At 40.3% G+C, this 23899-nt stretch overlaps 1 protein-coding gene across 1 annotated transcript in view; it reads left to right on the forward strand.

The window, feature by feature from the left end:
• Window positions 1–23899, forward strand: part of FAM13C (family with sequence similarity 13 member C) — a 134460-nt gene that overhangs the window by 78478 nt on the left and 32083 nt on the right. Inside the window, exons 7-10 of the mRNA XM_055721219.1 lie at window positions 1687–1725; window positions 6661–6717; window positions 8621–8819; window positions 15821–15942. Of these exons, the coding sequence (XP_055577194.1) occupies window positions 1687–1725; window positions 6661–6717; window positions 8621–8819; window positions 15821–15942 (417 nt within the window). The remainder of the gene's footprint in view (window positions 1–1686; window positions 1726–6660; window positions 6718–8620; window positions 8820–15820; window positions 15943–23899) is intronic.

The following is a 23899-nucleotide window of genomic DNA, read 5'->3' on the forward strand; positions in this document are numbered from 1 at the left end:
TGGGTGTAGTGTGGGGATAAATACCCAGTCTCTCTTTAAGCTCTACTCTAACCAAGCTGTGATGCTTATCAATCTGATTTTGTGATAAAAAGTTGTGATTCCTCCATTACACACTTGAAATGCTAGCTGTAAACTTAACAACCATTAAAAATCAAGATCCAAGCATTTAAGCATTCTGGAATATATCTACTAAAAATCATATTAGATTTTTTTTAATGGCTCTACTTTTTGGAGCATGTAAACTGAGTTTTTGATTGCCACAACAGCTAAAAGCGTACCTTCTGTTCAGGTACTCTCCTGCAAATAGAAAAACAATAAAGAAATTTGTATTTGTATGGTCAGATCCAAGAAACCAGAAACAGAAGGAGTAAAAATAGAAATTTTACATCTGAGGCAAGATTTAAATGCTAACCATTACGTTCAGCTTTTCTATTCACCCTGCTCTCACAAAACCTGCTAATTTGTAGGGCAGAAGTCCCTGTAGGCTGGCTGTGATAGTCTGATCCCCAAGCAATTTGTGCCATTATATAAATAGATAAATATATACAAACACGGGAAAGAAAAAGAGCAAAATAGTGTGTGCAAGTAGGTAGGAGGGCTGGGAAGACATGAAAGTAAGATGCACAGCGCTGTTGGTGAAAGAAGGGAAATTGTCATGGCTGTGGCTCCTGGCTGCTGCTGCCTGGGAAATGTGTGTCAACACCACGCAGCAGCACAAGCTGCTGTGGGAGCGCGAATGCCACACCTCTCTGTATCCCTGCTCCACTTGGTGCTTCTGCAAGGTGCCACTGTCACGAACAGGAATGCTTGTAAGATGCTGTTGTCTACATTGCCTTCTCCTCTCCCACCCAAACAAACAAACAAAACCAACAAAAAAATCCCAGCTGTGGTATGTAGCAGTGAGATTTTTTAATTTTTTTTTTTCTGCTGCTATAAGATTTCCAGAGGATCCAGCACTATATTTACCAGATTTGAGAGGTGTTGTTTGAGGGGGAATTCCACCACTGCCTCAAAACCAGCAGTTTGTAGTATCCTGAGTTGACCCCTACTGAACATACTACATCAGGTCTGAAATGTTGCAGGAGCACAGCAGCCTATTGCCTTCACAGGACTCGTTTCATCTATTTCTTGTTGTTAGCTTATTAACCTTTTGCTACTTGAACTGTCCTTTCTGCCGGATTATTTTTTTCATAAATTCCCCTGGGGTTTGGCTATGAGCTGAGTGTGTAAAAGACCACTAAACAAGAAGAAAAAACCTCCAGAGGTCTTAGCCGAGCAACCCTATTTAAGTAATAAAAACAACTGTGTTTGATGAGCCAATTACATAGAGCAAACATTTAAAGGGCAGAATATCAAATACTTGTTTGTAAACCTAAGCCTTTATTAGCAGCACCATTACAGTTATAAAAGAATATGATCCCTTTCTGAGCCTCACAGACTACCTGCATCCCTGTATTAATTCAAAGAGCTGCTGGATGGGCTTTGTGAGTGTTGTAGGACTAATCCCTATGGTTCTGATTATGAGCATGTGCAGAGCAGCCGAAGGTACAGTCGTGCATGTACAGCTAACACACAGAGACTTGCCTTGCAATGCCATGTTTGTGCATGTTTTCCTACAACTGAGAAGGATACAGGAAGCCTGCCTGCCTTGCTGACTTATCTGATGTTTTCTTGTTTCTGTTTCAGCATTCAGGATAATTCCTTCAACACGACAGCTTTAGCAGAGTAAGTGCACACTTTAAAGATGTCCTTATTTTTAATTAAGAATGATGAGTTTAGTTACCATAGAGAATAACTGTAAGTAGTATGTGAGAAGTCCCAAGCTATCTGTCATATATTTTGATGCAGTTTTCTGTAATCCTCTAAGTATATTATTGACTGTATGGGAGGGATTGCATGAAACAGCTGCCTTTACGTGCTCTGTGGCCATTTAGCAGTGAAATACCTTTCTAGGAGACTTTGTGTTTGATCATGTTAAACATATTTAAATGCATGATTTTTTTTTGGTGTAGGATAAGTCTCCTGTGAAAATACTGCTCATTTCTGGTACTGGTGATCTTGACAAACACAAGTATGTCAGTTTCCTGAGAACACATGGTCTGTACTTCCTGCAAGTATTATTAGAAAAAACATTATTTGCAAATATTTTGAAAAAAACACCACCCTATACATTATTTAGACAGGTGAAGTACCAAATATGTCATTTCTTTTTAATCAATTGCATAAACTCATCAGAAGGCCTTTCATATATATCCTGTTCCTAAGGATATATATGTTGATTTTTTTTGTTGTTTCACAGAGACAACAGACCAGGACAAGGTAGAACATTACAAAGTCAGAAAGGCAAAGGCTTTAGAAACTATTACAAAGGAAATGGTCTGTGTTTTATTTCAGTCTAAAATGCTTCAGTTTTGGTGTTCTTTACATTATTATTTTGCATGCTTTTGATTGTTTTGAAAGCTTTTAGGGAAGATTCTTCAGCATTAATATGTCAAGCAGTTTCTTAGGAAGGAAATTATAGATTTGTTTCTGTATTAGGTGAGTTTTACAATGCTGAAATGCTTATAATTCAAAAAACCCTAGGTGGACAGTGAGCTGTTTGCCTAAGTGTTGTGGGGACCGGATACATTCTGAAAGCAGGCCAAGTTGTAATTGTCTGAGCCATCCCTAAGTGTTGTCAAAACCACTACACAAAAAGTAACAATTCCTAGGGACCCAATAATTTCCTTCTCTTACGTTGCTTCGCTTTATTTGCTTACACTGACTTGCTTTGTTTAATGTTTTAACTTAGTCATGCTTTTTTTGTGATTGTGGTAGATATGGAAAAAAGATTTAACAGAAGCTAATAAATCATTAAGTATTTTTTTATTATTATTTTAATGTGTCCCTACTAAGTAATGAATTGTGGTCTGTAAAATTCTGGGATGCTCCCCCTTCACAGAAAAATAACCAGATTACAGAGAGTGCATTTTTTTGTATTTTTTTTTCTCCTTCCCTTTTATCTGTCCCTAAGTACATCCATTGTTTCCCATAGAGATTCCCCTAGAGCAGCCCTTGTGCTTGCCTCACCCTTAAGGTTTCTGGGACATGAAGGTGATGGCCTTTCTCAGTGGGGCTTCATGTGATCATTAAGACAAGGGCCAGGAAGGCATAAAAGCTGGCTGCATAGTGCCAGCACTGCCCCTAGGGACAGTGGGAGAGGTGTAGAGGGTGCTGTGCTGTGCTGAGCTGAGAGGCAGCAGCATGGCAGAGCTGGGGCTTGGCCAGGCGATGCCTGAAGCGTGAATCTCCCTCGTTTAAGCTGTTGTTGGTTCTGTTTCAGGGGCTTTAATTTTTAATCTTATCTTTCCAAACATAGAAGCAGAAACATGCTTTTAGAAAACAAGGCAAGTGAACAAAGACATCTGAAAAGCATTGTCCAAATGAACAAACTCGTTTTCCAGCGTTGATTTCCCTAAATCCTTTTTAGAACCTCCCCCCAAAGCCTGTTTTTGAGAACTGCTGAGAATACACAATTCTTACTGATTTCAGCACTAGTTCTTTGTGCTGGACATATCTGAAAATAGGTTACTTTTATTTAGCAGAATAAAGAGACAGCTTGCGATGCAACTTGAGACATTCTCATTTGACAATTTCTGTCTTTATTTTTGGCAAAGGCAAAATCAGGGCTTCCTGAATGATATAAAATCAGTGATCCAATACTTTCAGGAACATTTCCCTAGACAAGGCAAGTGCTTGGGGCCGCTAAGCTTCCAGCAAGCCATGTGTGCATCCTGGTTTAGAAGTTGTTCATGTGAACATCTTAAAGGTCAAGTCAGCAAAAGGAAGTAGTTTTCAAGTTGTACTGAAATGGCTTTTATGGCAAGGTGAAAATACAAGAAAATTTAAAAAGCTAATCCCATTAAACCAGAGGTCCTTGGAAAAAAAAAAAAAAACCAACATAAAGAGACAGTGCTATAAAAAGTCAGAGCAGCAGTCCATCTAGACTGGGATCCCATCTCTGACCTGACTTTGACCTATGCCATAAGATTAGTAGTGGATGCACTTGCTTTTAAGAGATGTAGCCATCAGTCAGTAGTTTGGGTGCAGAAGGAGAAGGATTCACATCACTGGTTTTGTCAAAAAACACACTTCCTGCCCCTGTAAGCCTCAAGCCACATGGATTTATGACTTGAAGCTGTTCTGGTATATTAGCTGATGTTATAGGAATGAGTGAGATGCTGCTGCAGTTTTTGGGTTGGTGGGAACTCTCTCTACTATGTGGCTGCAAGCTATCACAAAATTTATCAAACTTTATCTGTTAACTATAGCTAAAGTTGGACAAGAAGATTTATGAGTTACTGGTGAGAGAAGAGGAGTGCATGTGTGTCTGTGTTGATATGTGCATGCAAGTGGCATGAACACATAAGCTGCATCTCTTAAAGAAGTGCAGTTAAAAAGCACTCTGTTCTTTAATGACGGATATTGCGTTATATCATTAATTCATCTTTTTAAAGGTCCCACTATGGTCTTAGCTTCAAGCACTGTCTTGTGTGAGTGAGCTTTCTTGGTTAATATATATTCTTACAACAACATAAAATTCTATTAACAATTTCAGAGTGTGTTTCTTCTGAACTTCCTTACAATCTTTTTATTACCTGATGGACATGGTCTTCTCTCATTCATTATTGCTTATCTTTCCTATCTACTCTGCTCTGGTTATTCAAACACATTTTGTCATGCTCACTTATGTGAGTCTTGTTCTATGACTTTTATCAATTGCTGGATACTAAGTTAGGATCTCTGCTTCTCAAGATCACCGTATTACAGCCAGCTAAGGGAAAGCAAGTGCCAGGGCACTTCCCAAGTTTGAGTATGCACACAGGTATGCACACATAGACTTGGCTGATGGACCTGTGCTTAATAATCAATTGTCCCTCCAGAAAGTGTTCCCAGTTACCAAAATGGTCTTCCAGGACTGAAGGCTGCTAAGTGTGGCAACTGGGGTGAGGAGAGGGTGGGTGAAGCAGGTAGCAGAACTGCTGTGGCACATGCAGGAGGAAGTGTTTGTCATTTTAGGAGGTCCCTGGTGGTTGTTGACTGTGGCTTGGCCCATGGTGCACAGCCCGCCTGGTGGTATCTTATGCTACTTTCATGTCTGTGCTGGGAGCATTGTCCGTCCAGCTCTGACCTTGGCACTGTCTCTTCGCAGTGTATTTCCTTGCTATGTTTTTCTCCCTCTGAAACTTTTCATCATGTTTTCCATCTAGGTTCTTGGTTTCTTTTGTACTGGGCTTCCTTCTTCAAACCCCATTCTGCCTTATCCTCACACCTTCCTGGTGTCAGACGCTTTACCATTAGGTAATTAGTGATAGACCAGAGAGGCAGGTGTGACTGGCATCCAGATGCAAAGGCAATGAGATTTCTACAGTGAACTTACCCATTTTGTACATAAACCCCCATCTTCTGCTTTGCCTTGTGGGGAGGACTGTACCCATTGCAGGAATATTGTGTGATTAGTGGGGGTCTGCAACTGTAGTTAGATGTTCCAGTTGCAAGCAGCAAATGCTTTCATCTGTATGCTGATGTATTCAGGAAGTGTAAACACTTGAGTGTCCCTTTAAATATTTTCTGCTGCAGTCTGGCTTTTGATAAAGATACTAGCAGAAGACTGGTGGGAAAGAGGAATGTATTAAAAACCTTGTCATCAAATTGCAACACAGAGCTATGAATTTATCACTTAATGTGCTCTGTCCTAAGCGGGGCAGCTCTTCTGAAAACTAACAAGTCAGCTGAAGCACAGGCTGCTTTCCCCATAATGAAGAGATTCCTCTGCCAGCAAACTTCAAGTGATCCAGGCCTGCTTAGAGTCTGTGCCCTGTGAGTATGAACAGCGGGTGAGGAGAGGGCCCTGACTTTTCCCAAGAAATAATACCTAGAAAGAGTGTACGCATATTTGTTAGGATTGTATGCATATTTATGTATGTTTGTTTAAAGAAAGACTGCTCATAGGCTTTGCAGTTACATCATTCCGCAACATTCAGCCATGCTGCATAATATAATGTCAACACTGAGTGGTTAGCATATTTATCCAGACCTCTCTTTTGATTAGGCGGCTTTATGACAATTCTGTTGTTTGTAACTTAAGGGGCTGTAATTGATTATGGTTCTTCAGGCATTGTAAAAAATTCTGCTACTTCACTTTTTAAAACTAATGATCACTTTATAATTTCTTTGGGGATTATTCTTCTTGCTGCACAAAGAATGACTTCTCTACTATAGTTAATACTTTTGTGAGTCTAGGAGAAAAACATCCTTACCTAATTGTTTCTATTTCTTTTTTTTTTTATGTGAAGCATACTATAAGCAATTAAAATACAGATTTTCTTGTAAATTTCCTGTAATTTTTATGGTAACATCTGAATTCTTTGTCATCATTATTTCCATCTGGCTGAAAATTATATATGAAATTGTGTACACTTCCACACTCAGTCAAATCTCAAATCCTCTTCTTCCTCTGAGATTTTAGACTATCATGGAGCAGCAACGGCATTAAATGACCCCAACTAAGGCATGAAAGGGAGAACTGTGTTTATACCTTGAGTTGTACTGCCATGTTATTAAAAGCTAAATTTCTGCAGCTGGCAGAAAACCAGCAATTATTTTGTATCCTTTTTCAAGGTGTGATGGGGATTCGGATTCTGTACATGAAGATCAAGCAGGCAGTTCCAGTCCCAGGTATTCTACTGCAAATTTTGTCAGAAGTCCATTGGCAACCAGTAAAGCTGTCAGAGTGCTTCTGTTAAACCATTAGAAAGAAACCTTTATTCTCGAGGGAATGCAGAATTTCTGGGGTATTACCTGCTAAGGCTATTAGTATTTCTGGGAAATGCGTATGTGTTGTATATTTTTGTGTAAACAATATTAACATTAATTACTGTTATCATTATATGAGCAAATATATTATGGTCTGTGTTCTTAACTTTGCATCATATTGCTTCCATTCAGATGCAGCTCTGATACTAATACATTGGATTTTACTGTACAGCATCTGGTACAAAGTAGTAATAAGTGGAGTTTTGCAGCTGCACAAGGATACGCTCATTGATGAGTGTCTCTGTGAAAAAAAATAATCATTCAAATTGTAATTTAACTGGAGTATTCTTGAGGCATATGTCTCTCATGGCTATGTTAGTGTATGTTGATTGCTAGAGGATGGAACTTTACCTTTCAGAAAGACTTTTAAATTAAATGGTAACTTTAAATAAGCAACATTTCTGCACATTGTTGAAATGTCTGTAGGTTATAAAACATCATACTCTGTAACTATAACAACTACCATGAAGCACACTTACAGAAGGCATGGGCAGCAATGGTGTTTAACTCCACAGGCACCCTGCGAGCATCCATCTGGATGCTGATGGGCCACAGATGGAAAGTGAGTTTGGCAGCTCAGAATCCTTAGGAGAAAATGTTGAATTAGCAAGTTATGCTTTCTAAAAAAATCTCAGGAGCGTTTAATTCAATAGTCCTTTACTCTCTCAGTTGTGGAATTTTCACACCAGGAGAGAGGTCATCTCTCAGCTAACAATCAGGATTTTACCAGCTGAAGCTAACATCTGAAATTCCACCTGCAAACTAAGCGACCGCCAGGGATTTTGGAGCAGTAATGCCGATCTGCTCATCCTGCCAACTAAGCAGGCAGCCTCACATTCTGCATTGCGGTAGCTTTCTCAATGGTGCCAGGGAGACGCTCCCAGTGGAAGGTATTAGATCAGTCTAAGGTTGGATTGTCTGGGTGTGGATAAGACTAGCAAGGTCGTCTTAGAACAAGTTGCACTCTGTAGGCTAGGTGGAGACTGAAAATGTCTGTCCCAGATTCAGTGGCCACCTGACCATTCATGACCAACAGTGTCTGTTTAAACCTAGATGCACAGGAGGACCTGTACTCCAAACCGGGAGCACACGATGCTTGTCCCTTCCACCTAAGTGCATGTCTGGCTGTTCAAACCCTCTTTTGTATGCCCATCATCCCCACTTTGTCCAAAATCCCTCAAAAATAGAGATGGGAAGTGTAACTATAGGGAGGAATTATTGTATGTTTTGGCATTTTTGTGAGATTATGACCTAGTGTGGATCATTGGACAGGGAAAGGTCTTCTGCATGAAACACTTTCAGATTTTATTTGGAACAGGCTGACCAGAGGAATCTCTGTCTCTGGACATATTCAAAACTGGCCTGGACACAATCCTGTGCAACCTGCTCTCAGTGAACGTGCTTTAGCAGGGGGTTGGACTAGGTGATCTCCAGAGGTGCCTTCCAACTCCAACCATTCTTTGATTCTGTGAATATGAACTATAGGGCTGAAACCAAAGAGTGCCCTTAAAACTAATCTTACTTAAATAGCTCCACGGTTGAACGTGTAATCATACTAACAGCAGTTTAGCTTGTGGCTTCACAATAAACAGTAGCCTCTCAGATTCCTGTTACTAACATATGCAGTGTTTGATATGTAGACTAGTCAACTTGGTAAAATTAAAATGCCATGAATAGCTAAGAACTTGTTGCTGTTCTTCCTTCATAATGTTTTGACAGGTGTCTGAAGTCCTGCCTGATGCATTTCCATTTCATTTTCTTACAGAGATGATGATAACAAAGAAAATTGCCCGGACAACGCTGCTGTCTTAGAGGAAAGGCAGCTGCCTTTGCAAGATACTCAGCAGTACAAACAGCAGGCTGTAATTGACTGCGCTGTAAAGCCTGAAATGGGCAACTTAAAGCTAAGAAAACCTAAGCCCGTTGCAAAGCTAGAAAATGAAAAAAGCCATGAGGAAAGTCAGGTAACGAACCAAATTTACCAAGGGTAGGTTTACGGCACAATGTCTGAGCAAACATACCTTTTGAAATGCAAGGTGGGACTCCCTGGTAATCTGTGATGTGACAGACCCCACAGTAATCTACTTGATTTTCACGGAACTGGAGTCCTGGAACCCTCCCATAATGACAGACAATTTCTTTCAGCCAGGTAATTGCAGAGAGGGGTGTGTTGCACCTGCTGTCAGAGTGGGGAGCATAGCTGCAGGTGCGCAAATACCTCTCTTCAGATTTCCTGTAACTCCTTGTACCAAATATAAAAATCTTGGTAATTGCAGAACTTGATTTGACTATTTCTGTTTTGTTTATATGACCGAGGGTCTCTTACTGGTATTTTGGCTGCCAAATGACAGGTTTCATATTTTCTCTTTATCTTACCTTTTATTTTTTCTCATCTTTAAATAATAAATTTATTCCAATATAGATTCTGGTGCTGGTGCTCTTGCCCACAGGCTTCCTGGCTTGAGCTGAGGTGAGCAGAACTGTAACTTTTCTAAAGGCTATAAAAGAAGACTAGAAATGAAGAAGGTTTTGCTGCTGCCTTTTGGAGGTACATTGCTATGTAGACTTCAGGGTTACGACCTCCCAGCAGCTGCTGGAAGTGCCTCTGTTCTTGGTCGGTGCTTCCCAAGTCATGTCTTACGTGCAGTGTCAGGGATAGAGCTCTGGTCCAGGTTTAACTCCTCAGCCAGAAATATTCTCCTAACCAAGATAGTTGATGTTAACACTGGTAGATTGTCAGCCTGCAATAGGCACAAGGTCTGACATCTGTAAATACAGATGTCTGTATTTACATCTCTTCCTTGATGTATTTGCCTATATTCTGTCTCTTATCCTTTCTTGTTTGGGGGTAGAAATTTGCAGAGCACTTTCTAAAGTGCTTCGAACCCATCACAGACTAGGAATTATCTTGGTCCATTTTTCCAAATTTAGAATGGGAATTCATCATTTTGGATGGCATTTCTTACCTTCTAAGCGAGGAATATCTTTTTGAATCCCAGAAGAAAAAGTAAAAGCAAATGGCATCCCAACAGTATTATCACAGTCTCTTTCAGAATTTCAATGTCAACTTTTGCCCTAATCTTCTTGCATTTTTTTCTGGAGTTTATTCCTGAGATGAAATAATAACTGATGATTTTTTTGCAACTGTGCTGTTTTACTAAGAAATATTAATTATGATGGAGGGAGATGAGGTGTGCATGTTTATCAGCAGATAAAAATGATAAGAAACTTTGCCGTATAAAGAGCACTTGGGGGCATATCAAGAAAAGAAGTCATAAACAAGTTCTGTCTCCTAGATCATCTGTTGCTCTTTCAGTTAACTTCTGAGTTTTCTGTCTGCCTGCTTACTGCATATGTTGTGCCTGTATCCCTCACCCAACAAAAGCTAACAGCACAGATTTGCTGCTCTATGGTATTTTATGTGGTCTGAAGTGGTTAACTGAAAATGTTGATATTCTTTCATGGGAAACTTTATGAGCATATAATTAGACTGCCATAAAATACCAGTGTGACTTAGATATGCAGCCTCTGGAAGGAAAAACAGTGTCAGGCATATAATTTTCACATGACTCAAGGGCTTGAATTGGGAAAGGCAAAAGTGGTCCTGGGCCCCCACACCTACCCGTTGCTCCCACCTCTGGCATACTGGAAGAGGTAAGATGTGTAGGCACCATTTTATTTCACCTTTGATTTGACAGGCATATTTGAGGGATGAGAGATAATGAAGAGCTTTGAGTGTAATATACAACCTAAACATCCCTCCATAACAGGAACGCCGCTCATTCATAGAGGGAATTGTGTCCTAGCACTGTGAAAGGATTTCGATATCCTATATCTACACTGAGTTCAGTGGTACTTGCTGTAGAGGAAAGAGTTTTCCTTTTAGAATGATTTGCAGAAGGAAGCTGTTTTGGAGAAAACATCTACCAGCCCTTCATTTTGCATAACCTTCATTCTCATTAGTAAGGATGTGCATGCTCCTTGACCGTAAGTTCTTGCCTTGCTGCGTCTTCAGCTCCCTCAAGGGCTTTTGTTCTTAAAGAGGCAAGGATCTGGCTCCTGGCTTCGTTAACGGTGTCTATGAAAAACAAGGCTCTGCTTGCAGAAGAGCTCTGTGGGGGTTTGTTTTCATGTGTGGATTCTCACTGGGATCCTTGGTGTGTTGTGACCTCTCTAACCCTATTGCACTTGTCTGTGTTAGCAGCCCTAGTTATGAACTGGTAGCAATTGCTTCTCTCCATTTTGAAGCTTAAAGCAAAGTGCTGCTGTGTTGTTTCTAGTTGCTGTTGTTGTATGTATATGGCAGGTGGTTATTATCTGAAAAAGTGGGCCAGGCTGATGCTTGGAAACGCTGCAACTGCATATACCTTCCTTTTGTGAAACACCTTGCCACCAAGCCACTCAATGAGATAAATGATGTACTTACAAGCAGCTGTTGTTGAGCTGACAAACAGCAATATCTGAGTATGTGCGTTTATGAAAGAAAAGCATGATGCACTGCACATGGTCGTTAAACTGTTCATCCTCATTTTCTGGAGTTTATTGATAGAGTGCTTTTTCAACAGTCTCCTTGCTTCGCCAGCCTCACTTCTCTGTGGCATCAGAAAGGAACGGTGACAATATTGCAGTGACAGTCTCTTTTAAAGGTGTTGCCTTTATAAGCCGAGGAAATGTTTGCTACTCACTCCTATGTGTTATAAACCCATGAGCTGCTTTTTCAGAAAACTGTCCCTTTAAAATCAGGATAAGCTATTGGGAGATAAGTAAGTTTGCTGCATGTGTTGGAAAGATTAAAGTCTGTTTGGATGGGAACCAATTTTGTGTGCCTTTCTGCTAGTGAGAATCCAGGGGATTTCCATGTAGGAAGGTCACCGAGGGAGAAGAGACCACTGTGTCCATGTAGAGGAAAGGTGATCAGCTTGGGCCTCTCGGTCTGCTGAAGTGTGTTTCCTGATTTTTTTGACACAAGTGTAGTGCTGTGGTTGTGTATCCTAGGTCTTCATAAAGAAAAGGTTATTAGATGTACAGTGATGATTAACAGGACCGAGTCTAATACAAGCACGGTACCAAGTGACTTCATTTGACCACTTATCAGCCAACAAAATGTCACCAGAGTAAAGCCGTCCCTTGGATGTTACATGCAGGTATTTCTGTGGGGGCAGGAGCTGGGTATGCGGGGGCAGCTGTAACCTTTCCAAAGTATGGGGAGAGAGGCAGGCTGCTGGGATGCCATCGCACTGCTCTACTCCAGCTACTTGGTTTCATCTTTCCTGTGGTTTCATGAGCTTCTTTAGCAATTCCACAATGTTAATCTATAGAAAATAAAATTAATTGGGCTTTATTTGACTTCAAGAGTTGAGGAAGCATAATCTCAGAACATACTCCAGTGAGTCAGTGTGAGAACAGATGGTGGGGAAGGGAAAGTCTGCTTTCCTTGCCTAATCCTTTCTCCTGTCACTCACCTTTGAGGCAGTTATGCATATAGATTATTAAATGAGTCATCCTCAAATTCCTTATTGATATGTGACATACTTATAAAGTGATACTTATAAAATGACACTGAATCTGCTAACTAATAGGTAGAGACAGTAAAAGTTCAGTTTTAAAGTTGTATTACCAAGGTAAATGACTATATAAATGAAAAGGTGGCTTGACTATCAATGCCTAGCGATGGGAATGCTGAAAAATGCTGTGTGAAATTTTGTATTTTGAGTATAAATTAAATGGGTAAATTGCATGGATTTCAAAGAACTTCCAGTAATTAGACATTAAAATTGCAGTTTTAGATGCATAGAAATCAAAAAACCAGAGCCAATGTTAGCACATTAGTTACACAAATACACAAATGTGTCAGGCAGTCTGCAAGTTCTACTTCAGTTTTTGGGTATACTGTTTCTGTTTAAACCACACCTTCCATCATGGATCAGATCTGTTCAATTCACTGTTCATTAATTGTGACCGGCATTTTCAGGAGGGGTAGGAGGCACTTCTGCTCAAGACTTCAGCACTTTCTGGAGTTCAAGAGCAGATTAAGCTGCTGTGCAAACACTGTAATTCCGATGGTCTGACAGAGATGGGTTATGACATGTCATGATTTTTTTGAGGGAAATAGATTTATTTTTTTTTTTTAAATATAGCTTGTGAAACAGAAGCTTATTTATCTCAACATGTGTATCCATGATGGTAATTTTTAGCTGCTTCCAAACCCATCTATTATTTTTTGTACAAAGCAAATATCATGGTAGTGATTATGCAGCACTGAGACTTCTCAGCAATGTCTGGAGATTTTCTTCTTTACAGACTGCTTACCAGATGCAGCCTCACTGTAGAAGCTTCACTCCCTGTAGTGAAGAAGAAACAAAAATACAACAGAAGGCGGCACTATACTGTTGGATGCCTTTGACACATCTGGAGTGGATTTAATTGCTTTTAAGAAATTGAGGTTCCATCAAGGGTGTGTGTCGAGTTTCTCTTTAATACCCTAATGACCTAACTTATGAACAACAACAAAGAAAACAAACAAAAAAAAAGGTAAAAAAAAAAAAAGAAAGAACAACCAAAAAAACTCCAAGTCATCACACATCAAGTCTGCCAGTGAGCGCTTATTATTAGCATATATTCTTGTCCCCAGCTTTCCCTTTCATCTGGAAGAAAGCATCTTGAATTGCCATGTTCTCTTTGCTGATATTGGGGAGTGGTGGTTGTTGTGGAAGAGGCTTCTGCTGAAGCAAGTTTACTACTTTAATGCAGGTTTGGTTTTGCACCTTAAGTGGGCTGACATTCTTTGATTAACTTAAATAGTACAACATGGAAATGGCTTCAGCCATAAGATATGCTTGCTCAAATTGAAATGTGCTTGTTTCACTCATTCACCTAGCACTGAAAATGTTCTTTTTACCTGTATTAACAGCTTTTACGGTCAACTTCTAAATCTCAGCACATCCAAGTTAAGATAGCAACAGAAAAACTGGAACAGCTGCAATAAACTGCTGTCCATTTGTAACCCAAATTGCTATTACAACTTTTGAATAAAGTATCATTCATTCGGTATTAAACTATATTAAATAGGCATGTGGATAAGGGGAGACATCTGTCCTAGAAGGTCTCTGAAGGAAACAAAGAATAACATAAGCAAGAGTAATGCTGGTCTGTTGATTGAAGATTCCATTCCTTTTGCCCTCATGTCACCAGAGCTCCATAACATCTAATTTGAAAAAAAGACATCCTCTGGTTTGGAGGTCTGGATTTGAAATTTGCCTCTTGTAGGTAGTTAATATGGTTGGAAAGCTCAATTAGCCTCTGCTGGGTCAGTTCTACTGCAGTCTCTGAAACTAAAGCAAACTAATTTGATGTTATTTAGCACGGGTCTCTAACTGGCAGGGAAAGTACTTTCGGCCCCAGGGCAGGTCTACACTTTACAAATGCTGCGGACATACCCCATGGAGGGGTGCCTGTGTTGGAGTTAGCACATGGCTGCTTCCTCCTGAGCAGGTTCCATCACAATGGTGACAGCTGCCTCCTTCTAGTGGTGGATTTCAACACTTTTTACATTCATCTTATAGACTAAGTAGGAGGAATTAACATTCACTTATGCAACTAATATCCTATAGTTAAAATGTCATCATGGAGAGGAAGTAAAATACCATTGATCAAACTTTTTATTTACTTTTACCAGTTGCTTTTATTTATTTTTTTTAAACAAAATTCTTTAGTCCTTCATCATTAATTTTGAAAGGCAGGCACTGACTATTTCTCCTGAGAGGAGAGCATTTGGGCAGCTTTCTTAAATTTAAAACTTTTTATGAAGTTGGCAATTTTATAAAAGTGTAATTTAGTTTTGTTAAAATAAAATGTATCTCTAAACAAACTTCATTCATAATCTGTAAAGACAGAACAGACTAAGAAGGAAGTAAAAGCAGCCATTGATTTTGTAAATGTAGAATGACCTCAGCCCCCAAGTTCCCATTTGATCAATCCTAACCAAACTTTTGACTTCTGTGTTTCCATCTAAGCTTTGAAAATGGAGCAAAGTCAAACACATTGCTTTACTAGAGCAAGTGAACACTATTGTTTTGCAAAGCACATTGTATTTTAATTTTGTAAACTCTTAGAACAAAATACTGGATGTTTAAAGCTGATGAAGAAGTAGGGAAAAGTCTCACTTCAATTATTAAATTTTCAAAGAACTTCATTAACTTACCCCTTTGCAATGCAAGGGAAATATTATAACCCATTTTGCAGGTAGGGGAACTAAGTAAGATGTGCTGAACACATCTTGTCACAGCCCTACAACTGGTTTTTGAAAGCCTGGAATAAAATGTATACCTTTTTAATTCCTGCTGCCTTTCCCAACTTGTTGGACTAAATTGACTTTTATTTTCTGTGTGGCAGGTTGGCTGATGTGCCTTTTTTTTCCCCCTTACTACCTTTTGCTCCTCCTGCAGTAATACTCTCTTCATAAAGCTATGAATATGCTAGGGAAGGTAAAGAGCAAAAGGAAAAAGAAACTGATTAAACCTTACCAGTCTTATATAAATGAACTGTATTTGTATTTGTCAGCCAAAATTTTTCTGATAATGCCCAAGTAATAAAATATTACTGACATGTGAGTAAATAATTTCAAATGAAACGTGAATGTGTGCATAAGCAAAAAAAAAATTTTGAACTCTGTGTATAGCACCTTTTAGCTCAGAAGCTGACATCTGTTATCTAAGTAATAAACATAAAATGGGTTATAGTCTGCTTCGGTTTCAAAAAATTCTTTACAGAGAAAGAAGACACTACTTTGTTTATAACCTTTTCTATTCTGTGTTGTCCAGTTGTTTCCAGACTATTACCAAAAAATAACAAAGAAACACAGTCAGCATCTGGTCTCGTGGAGCTCTTTTTTTCTTAAAGCAAAATATTCAGCTAAGCCTGATTGGTACTGACAGGGCATTCAACATTTCTTTTTTGCTTTGTGCAGGAGCTGGAAAATGCATTGCCAGGCCTCTCAGAGTGGCAGGGGAAGGCTGGATCCTCAACTAATAACTATGCTCAGAACATGGCTTTGAGATGCCAGGAAGCAGTCGTGAGATTTCAACCAAGGTAAGCCCTGGGATAAGAAAGCGCATTTCACTTGTGATTAACTGTGGGAAAGGCTAATTCATTTGCTGCCTTTTATATAAAATATTCAGACTCCTGGCTGTCATTGGCAGTTGTACTTTATTTATATGGCTAGAACTGTTTGGAGAAAGTGAAAGGGATGAAGATAAGAATGCAAATTTCATCATTCTTTAAACCTCTTACGCTTCAAGCAGGAAGAACATCCTCAATTCAGAAACTTCAGTTGCTCTGTGCCAAGTTTCAAGAATATTTTGACACTTTTTTTCATTTCCCCCCATTCCTGACTTGCCCCACTTTCTCAGAGCTATGTTCTCACTGAGAAATGAGAATGGGAACCAACACACCTGATTTTAGTATGAGTATGTATATATGTATAGTTTAGACCCTGGGTGCTGTGGCAACTGTGCTCGTTCTAATGCTGTGAAGGGTACAGGGTGTTCAGGTCAGGCATTAGCAGGGTCTTGATGGCAGGTGACTCAGCTGATGGTGAAGTAACTCAGCTCTGGTAACTATTAGAAGTCACAGTTCTTCCTCTGATCCTTCATGGCTGTGTAAAAGGCTAAAAATGGGTTTCAGCTCACCCAGCTGACCCAATCTACTAGAGACGGTGTGTCCTAAGGATAAGGTTTAGCTCTTACTGGCAGTTTTGGACTGTGCAAATAAGGTCATGCTCTTCACAGCTATCAGTTTTTGGAGCAGTACTTTACAAATTCCCCATGCTCAGGTGCTGGTTTGGCCCTGCTTTGCTGTGTGCATTGAGTTTCAGGCAGGTGAGCCAGGTCTCTGCTCTTTTTTCTTTGTCTTGAGGTGTGTGACAGCCTTGGTGCTGTGTGGCAGAGGCTCTGGCTCTTTTTGGAGGGACAGAGCAGCAGCTGTACATCCCGGGGATGCTCAGTGGGTCAGGGCACAGCTACTTTGACATACAAATCTCATTGCCTCCACGGTCTGTTCCAAGTAGGGACTAGGTTAGTAGTGACAGTTGCCATCCAATAGCAGTCTGATGCTTTATGTGACATGAACTGGTTGCCTTCACCACAGCTTTTAGTAGGCAACATTGTAAATGATATTAATTTGTGCTCTCAAAGGAAGCTTTAGCAGAATGACCAAGCATTTAATTACCGCTTTCACCCTCCAATGCTTGTATTTGCAATTGAGACACTGCATCTCGGAAAGTGTTTCTGATTAACCTCAGCCTAGGAAGCCTGCCTTCTCTTTTTCTGGCATTCTTTATGCTGGAGAGAAAACCCACATGGATTTCTTGTATAAAGGAGCATAGTGAGTTTGGTATCAGTGAGTTAGACCTACCTAGAGGCTCTGTTGGTAGGTCTGTGTATGGCTGGGTAATGAAATAACATTGGTTAATTTTGATCAATGAAAGGAACATGATGAAAGAAACGTGGACTTTGAAGATAAGAACCAGAGCAGAGTATGCATGAATACAACAGCAACAACAGCAAAGGTCCCCTGTCCACTTCAATAGTTTGGTGTTTTTAGTTCGTGAGTTATTAAAACATTGTTCACTATGCTGTTTATTCCTGTGTAACATCAGGGGGTAGCTCCTTAAGAAGCCTGCCATCCACAAGTGCTAAATCTCTTAAATAATAGTACCTGGATTTATCATGCTAAAAGCCATGGAAGTGTAGTGCTCAAATTTCAGCTTTGGCCATGTCTCAGTTTGTGTTACAACAAAATGGAGGTGACTTTACTCTCAAATAAGGAACGTCAAACATGGAGTAAATAAGCATTAATGTGTTGTCCCTGGCCTCACACACACACCTTATTTACTTTAACAGTCTTAACTGTCCTTGGAAAAAATATTCCACCACCCAGCTGGGGTAGGGGACTTTGAATTACATATACTGAAGATACCACTTTCAGTTTGAGGGTCACTGTGTCTGGTGACTCCTCATAAGGGTCAACAGCAGCTTGCCCCACCCCTCTGCTGTCAGTCAGCTTTGGTAGGACCAGAGCAATTACATGCCCATGTCTCAGCTGATGCAGACTGCTGGCTGCTGCATCAGGATGGCAGGACTGGCTCATGCAACAGGCTGTGAAACATAGCTGCCAGGGTATGACGTCTTCCCTTGTTTTCTGCCTTCTCTGCTCTGGGACATGGCAGAGGCTAAATATTCAGTCTTGGCAGCAGGCAACAATCTTAGCTAGATTTTGACAGAACACATCTGCTAGCCCAACAAAATTTGAGTTTTACTATCTTCCACCCTGGTTTTGCTAGGTTAGTGGTAAAATTAGCAGTGCTTTGGAACATTACATCTGCCTAGGATCCCTAACTCATAGACCAAGAGCTTTCTGGGTTTTTGGAGAAGAGGAGATGGCCAGGCTGCTTGCAGGGGTGCCGCTGGGCAGGCTCCTCTGTCTCAAATGTGTGTGTGGTGGACAGGAGAAGGAGGATTTAGTTCTGTCTCATACTAAGAAGCAAGTTTGATTATTTCTAGTGTGGCTTGTTGTTACTTCTGCTTTTATGTTCTGGAGACTGCTATAGCTCTGTCATTAGTCTCATCGGTGTTTAAAAGTCTAAATGCCTCTGAACTGTACAGTTTTTAAAAAACTCTGTTCTAGTGAGTGTGGGGCAGCTAAAAATAGACTACTGTTAATTTGTCTAAATATGGGTTGAAAACTACTGAGATATCAAAAAAATTTCAGCGCAGTCCCTGTTAAACAGAACAATCTAAATTCAGGGTAACGTAACACAGGATGTTCATAAACAGATAGATGTCAGAGAAGAACAGAGGAGGCAATACAAGAGAAACAGTCTACAGAAATACGACTTATAAGTATATATGTTGATTTTGGGGCAGAGGATACTTTCATTTTATGATAACCACTGAAACAGTGAAGGAAAAGTTTTAGTGGGATTTGAGGGAGATGCAAGAATAGACTTGGAGAGGTTTACAGCCAGAAGAATGAGAGACTACTGTCTTGTTCTTGAGTAATCTATACCTGACCTGTGAATGAAAGATTTTATTTTCAAGAGACGTTTTCATGCATGATTTATGAACATCAACGTCAATTTAGAATCTGAAATGCCACCTGCATGGAAGGAAACTTTTACATTTTATTACAAGAACATGAATTTTGCTAGTGATTACATTTAATACTGTTCCAGTCATTGTGCGTAGTTGGGTTTGGATAAGAATGTAAGAGAATCTGCAGCTTTTGGAGATAAAAATTATATGCAGCCCCAGGAACAAATGTTACAATAAAGAGAATTACCTTTTTTTTAACGGGGAATAGGAAAACCAGTGTGGAACAATACATATGATTACAAAAAGCTGCTCTTACTGATTGCCTCCTCAAAGGTGATGTGGATTGCAGAGCTGTGTACACAGTTACCTGAATAGAGGGTGGTGTTTTATTCAGATGCCTGTTACACAGAGAGGGAGCTGAAACGTGGGATGCCTGGATGGTGGGAACGTCAGTGTTTCAGAGAACGTTGCATTCCAAGTCACTGTGGGAACTACACTTTGGGGTTAAGTTTTCTGTCAAAGAAAAATTCCTGAAAGTTCCCCCTCTTCCCCATTCCCCAAATAAAATGGGAGGGGAGTGATTTCATTTAGTAGGACTTGGCTAGTCCCTGGGTTGGTCCTTAACTACTGCAGAGGCTGTAGGGTGGCAGTTGCTGTCAGACATATGACTGTTCTCCAGGAAAACCAGAAATGCTGGGAGCCCTGGATCTTGGGATCTGCCAGAGTCTCCCAGGGTTTCTGTGCTCCCCTGAGGATGACCAAGCTTTAGTGAGGCTTTCAGTATTTGGGTTTGCAAAGCAAGTAGCTTCTGAGTGTGCAGTTCAGCTGGGGACTCTCATAGTTTCCATATTTTCTGCTGAACAGCTACAGCTCAGAGGTGTGTGGGAGGGAGCAGGGAAGCTGCAGAAGTGCTGATGTCCCCACACCATATGGCAGACCCATGCAGTTGAGGCAGACCTTGCTAGGCTGCATTCCCACACAGGCGGCCAGGGAGACTTGGATGGATTCCTCCGAGTCCTGCCTCAGACCTAGTGAAAATTCATCACAAACAGTATCTGTCTCTGAATAACTCCCTGTCAGCAAATCAGGATTTGCTGATGAAACATTGCTTTGCTGGGAAACGACTGACCAGTTCCTGAGAACACTTTCTTCAGGAATCTTGATATCTTCATAATGGTGTTTCTGGTTCCAGTGATACTTATGGTACTGAGGCATGGAAAATCTCTGAGCAAGCTCTTGGGTTGCAATACACTTCAAGAAGGGGGGAGGGAGGGGGGGGAAGGAAAAGGAAAGAAAAAGGACGGGGATGGGGAAAGGACAGAGGGAAAAAAATAAATAATTAGCATGTTACTCTAGCCCAAGTAAGGACTGTGCTTGGTGAGTATGAGAGGCACTCATAATAAGAAAAATGAGTGTGTCTGTTCACAGCCAGCCCTTATGTAACTGCTGTGACTGATGAGATGGGCACAGCTACACTGGTGCTCTGACTGCTTATTCCAGCACTCAGAGATTGCCCAGGGAGTGGCCTAGGATTTACCCAAACAGCCTTGGGCCCTTAATGGTGGTATTTCTTTCATTGCAAGTGTGTACTTTGTGTTCATCCTAAAGCCTGTTGCAGTTCTGTGTTGCTTTTTAAGGAGTCATAGGCATGCTTTTGAAGCATTCACCTGCAGCCCTGTATTAAGGTGCTGACTATGTCTGAATTTCATAATGACTTTTTCCATTTGTGAAGGTCACAGAAAGGACCTTTTTGTTTTCCTGGCACTGAGGTGAGTTGGTTGTGGGGTCTGCCTTTTTGTGAACTCATGTGATGTAACCTCTGGATAGGCCGAATCAGTCCTCTGATGCCATACTGAGATTATCCTTTCTGAGCTGTTAACCTGGTAGGCCACCCTCATGGTGGGAAGGGTAAAACTGACTGCTAGACTGGAGACAGGGAAGGAATATTGGGCTAGGACAGACTCAACGTGAGCCTGGAAAAAAGGGGGTTCATCCCACAGCATAGTGTATGGTTTGCTTGCCAGGATTTATCCTGGCATGGCCAATGCATTAATTGGCCCAAGACACTGAGCACGTGTGACATTGTGGCGCCTAAACATGTAAGTGTCCTGAGGATGGGGTCAGTGTAATCCAGCGTTGGACTGGATTGAGACTTGCAAATCACAGAATGTAATGCTCCTTTCCGGGTTTAGTCTGGGAAATAAGAAATGGATTTGCTTAGATTATCTTTAAACATTTTTCATATTTTTTAAAATTGTGTGGTTTTATTTGAATTTTATTTAGAGTTTAGAAATTATATCAGCCATAATTCAATTAGTCACATGTTCTGGTCTGTTTTTTAAACAGCATATACTGCTCATGCAAATTGATCTTCCCCTTGAAGTCTGGTAGGAGGTCTGTAATGATAATTAGCATTTAGTTGGGTTTTGTGTTATTTGGGGTTTTGGTTTTTTTTTGTTTGTTTGTTTTGTCCATAAGCTTCAAATGTACATGTTACCGGGTTTCATCTTTGTCATCTGGACCATGCAGAACAGGATAATTCTGCCAAAGCCAGAGTCTATAGGGAGGGTGAGAGATCAGGCCTTTCATATTTTATAAAGAAAGGTATAACATGTATTTGAGTAGTAGCCACAGAGAGAATTCCATTTTAATTATTTTACGTGACGTAAATTATACAAAATAAGGGTTGCCTGCAATTATTCAAAATATCAGCTAAGGCTTAAAATAATTTTAATGTACTCAGCACAGATGGAAAATTAAGGCTCGTTCCCGCTGCTTTTGAAGTTAATGGATGTTTTCTGATTGACTTTTAATAAGAGTAGGATCCAACCCCTAGTTATTAAATTGTAAACCCTCTGTTGCCTGGTGACAATCAGATAACCTGCATTAGCTTAGCAGAGCAGTAAATCCTGGTGAAAACTAAAAAGCACACCCCAAAACTCTCTATACAGAGAAAGATCAGCCCAGCATACATGTATGACTGCTAGTGTAACTGGTCTTCACACAAAAATATTCACCTTAATAATTTCAGTATCTCCAGAATCCAAAGAATGCAAAACTAAGAGCATCTTATTCCAGTATTTTTAGTAGGAAAAAAAACAACAAACCAAACACCAAAACAAAACCAAAAAAACCACACCCAGTAAAATGAAAGACTTCTGCATCCCTAAAATGGCAGAGAAGAACATCAATGTGAAAGTGAGGTGGTACTTCAGAGATGCTGTAAACTTTTTACTCTCCAGAGTGCAAGACTCATGAGTGATACAGCTGTGAATTACGTAGAACTTCATACAGCACCTGTAAGAACTGCTGCTAGCATTTACATTTTTGTTTTCCTTTTTTTTAAGGAGAGTTCACATTTGCTGTGTGTTAAGCACCCAGAAAGGAGTAATCCAAATGAATAGCAGAAGCATAAAAATCTGACATGTGCCCTTTTCTTCCTTTCTTTTATGTCTATCTCTAGTTCAATGCAATACATGACTCTAAATACTTTTTTCTTCATTAGTGAATTAATTCTTCAGCTGTTTGTAGTCTTTCAAGTCCTTCCTTACATGTTGTAGACCAATATATAAATATTTTCTTCTTTTATATTAAATTAGCACTTTTGCTCTCCCCATGCTTTTTCTCAGTTTTCTTTAACTCTCTCCTGTTGCCTCATACCGTCCTCTCTGCTGCCTAAAAGCTAGAGATTGGCTATTAGGTATTAACCTTGTTGCTTCTGTAATTCCATTTTCCTTCTGTTCTCTTCACGTTATGGAGACATTTGCTATTCACTTTCAGGTGAGATGGCAGGAAGAATATATATGGGGAGAACGACATAAAGATGTAGATAGGTGCTTGTACAAGAGTCAGCCAAGGCACACTGCTGCTTAAGTATCTCCAGAAATCACTCACTCCTGATCATGTGCCTGTGTACCTTGAGGGAGGTGCAGGCTGGCCAGCCTGTGAGACCTCCCATTCTGGTGCTAGAAGTACCACCAACAAAAATAACTCATTTTTGCTCCTATGTGAATTACACACCTTGGATCCCATTTGGAGGCAAGTGGTTGCTCGCCCTGGTGTAGCTACCTAGTGTGTCTGTTTTGGTAAGGACAGTGGCATATTTATCATTTCAGTCTTTAAATGCCTCATAAAACTATGAAGAACTACAACAAGGGCCTGTATATCTGTCTGTATTGTTTTTGAGGTCTCTAGTGACTTTAAAACCATTTGGTTTTGCTGGGATGACTGAGCACAACAGGTTGAAAAATAGGAATTTTGTCCAAAGCAATCTGGGTTTTGTGTTAGTTTTGATCATGTCTGTGAGTTACTCTCACCGGGGCCAGCAAACATTGCCACCTTTTCAGCAATAAGAAATCTCATGCTCTGAGACAGCAATAGTTTCCTTGCTTCAGCTGTGAGTCAACTTGTGATGCACCCATGTCAGGCTTTGAAAGTTGAGTGTATAGAAAGCCTCTGGTTGCTTTGGAGAAGGACAGAGCTGTGGTATGAGGCTATTCACCATGCTCATCGAATCCATGGGAAGTTTTTTTTAGGTTTCAGTTTCCTTGATAGAGTGAATTTGTAACTAATCCTGAAGCTGGTAGGTGTGTGGAGCCTTAGGCCAGGACCACATCTGCCTGTGTGGGGCACAATTGTCTCATTAGCCATAGTCAGAGGGAAGAGATTTTCCCCTTGCTGGTCTAGGACCTTCCTTTCCTATTTCCATGTGGAGAACCAGTGATACACTGAGGGAGAACCAAAGGTGTGGACACCTCTGATGGCTGCTAAGTGACACTCTTTAGAAAATGTGGACATCTCTCTTACTCAAAATATTTCCACCTCCTCATGAGAGTCCTTTGGGTCTTTGTAAAATTTGTAACACAGAACTTAAGCAGAAAGTTGAGGATTGAGAGCCTGAAATACCATCAAATTTAAATATGGAAAGATTCATTCTTTATGGCTCTGATACAGGA

This window comes from Falco cherrug, chromosome 9, assembly GCF_023634085.1.
Source record: "Falco cherrug isolate bFalChe1 chromosome 9, bFalChe1.pri, whole genome shotgun sequence".
Classification (NCBI taxonomy): domain Eukaryota; kingdom Metazoa; phylum Chordata; class Aves; order Falconiformes; family Falconidae; genus Falco; species Falco cherrug.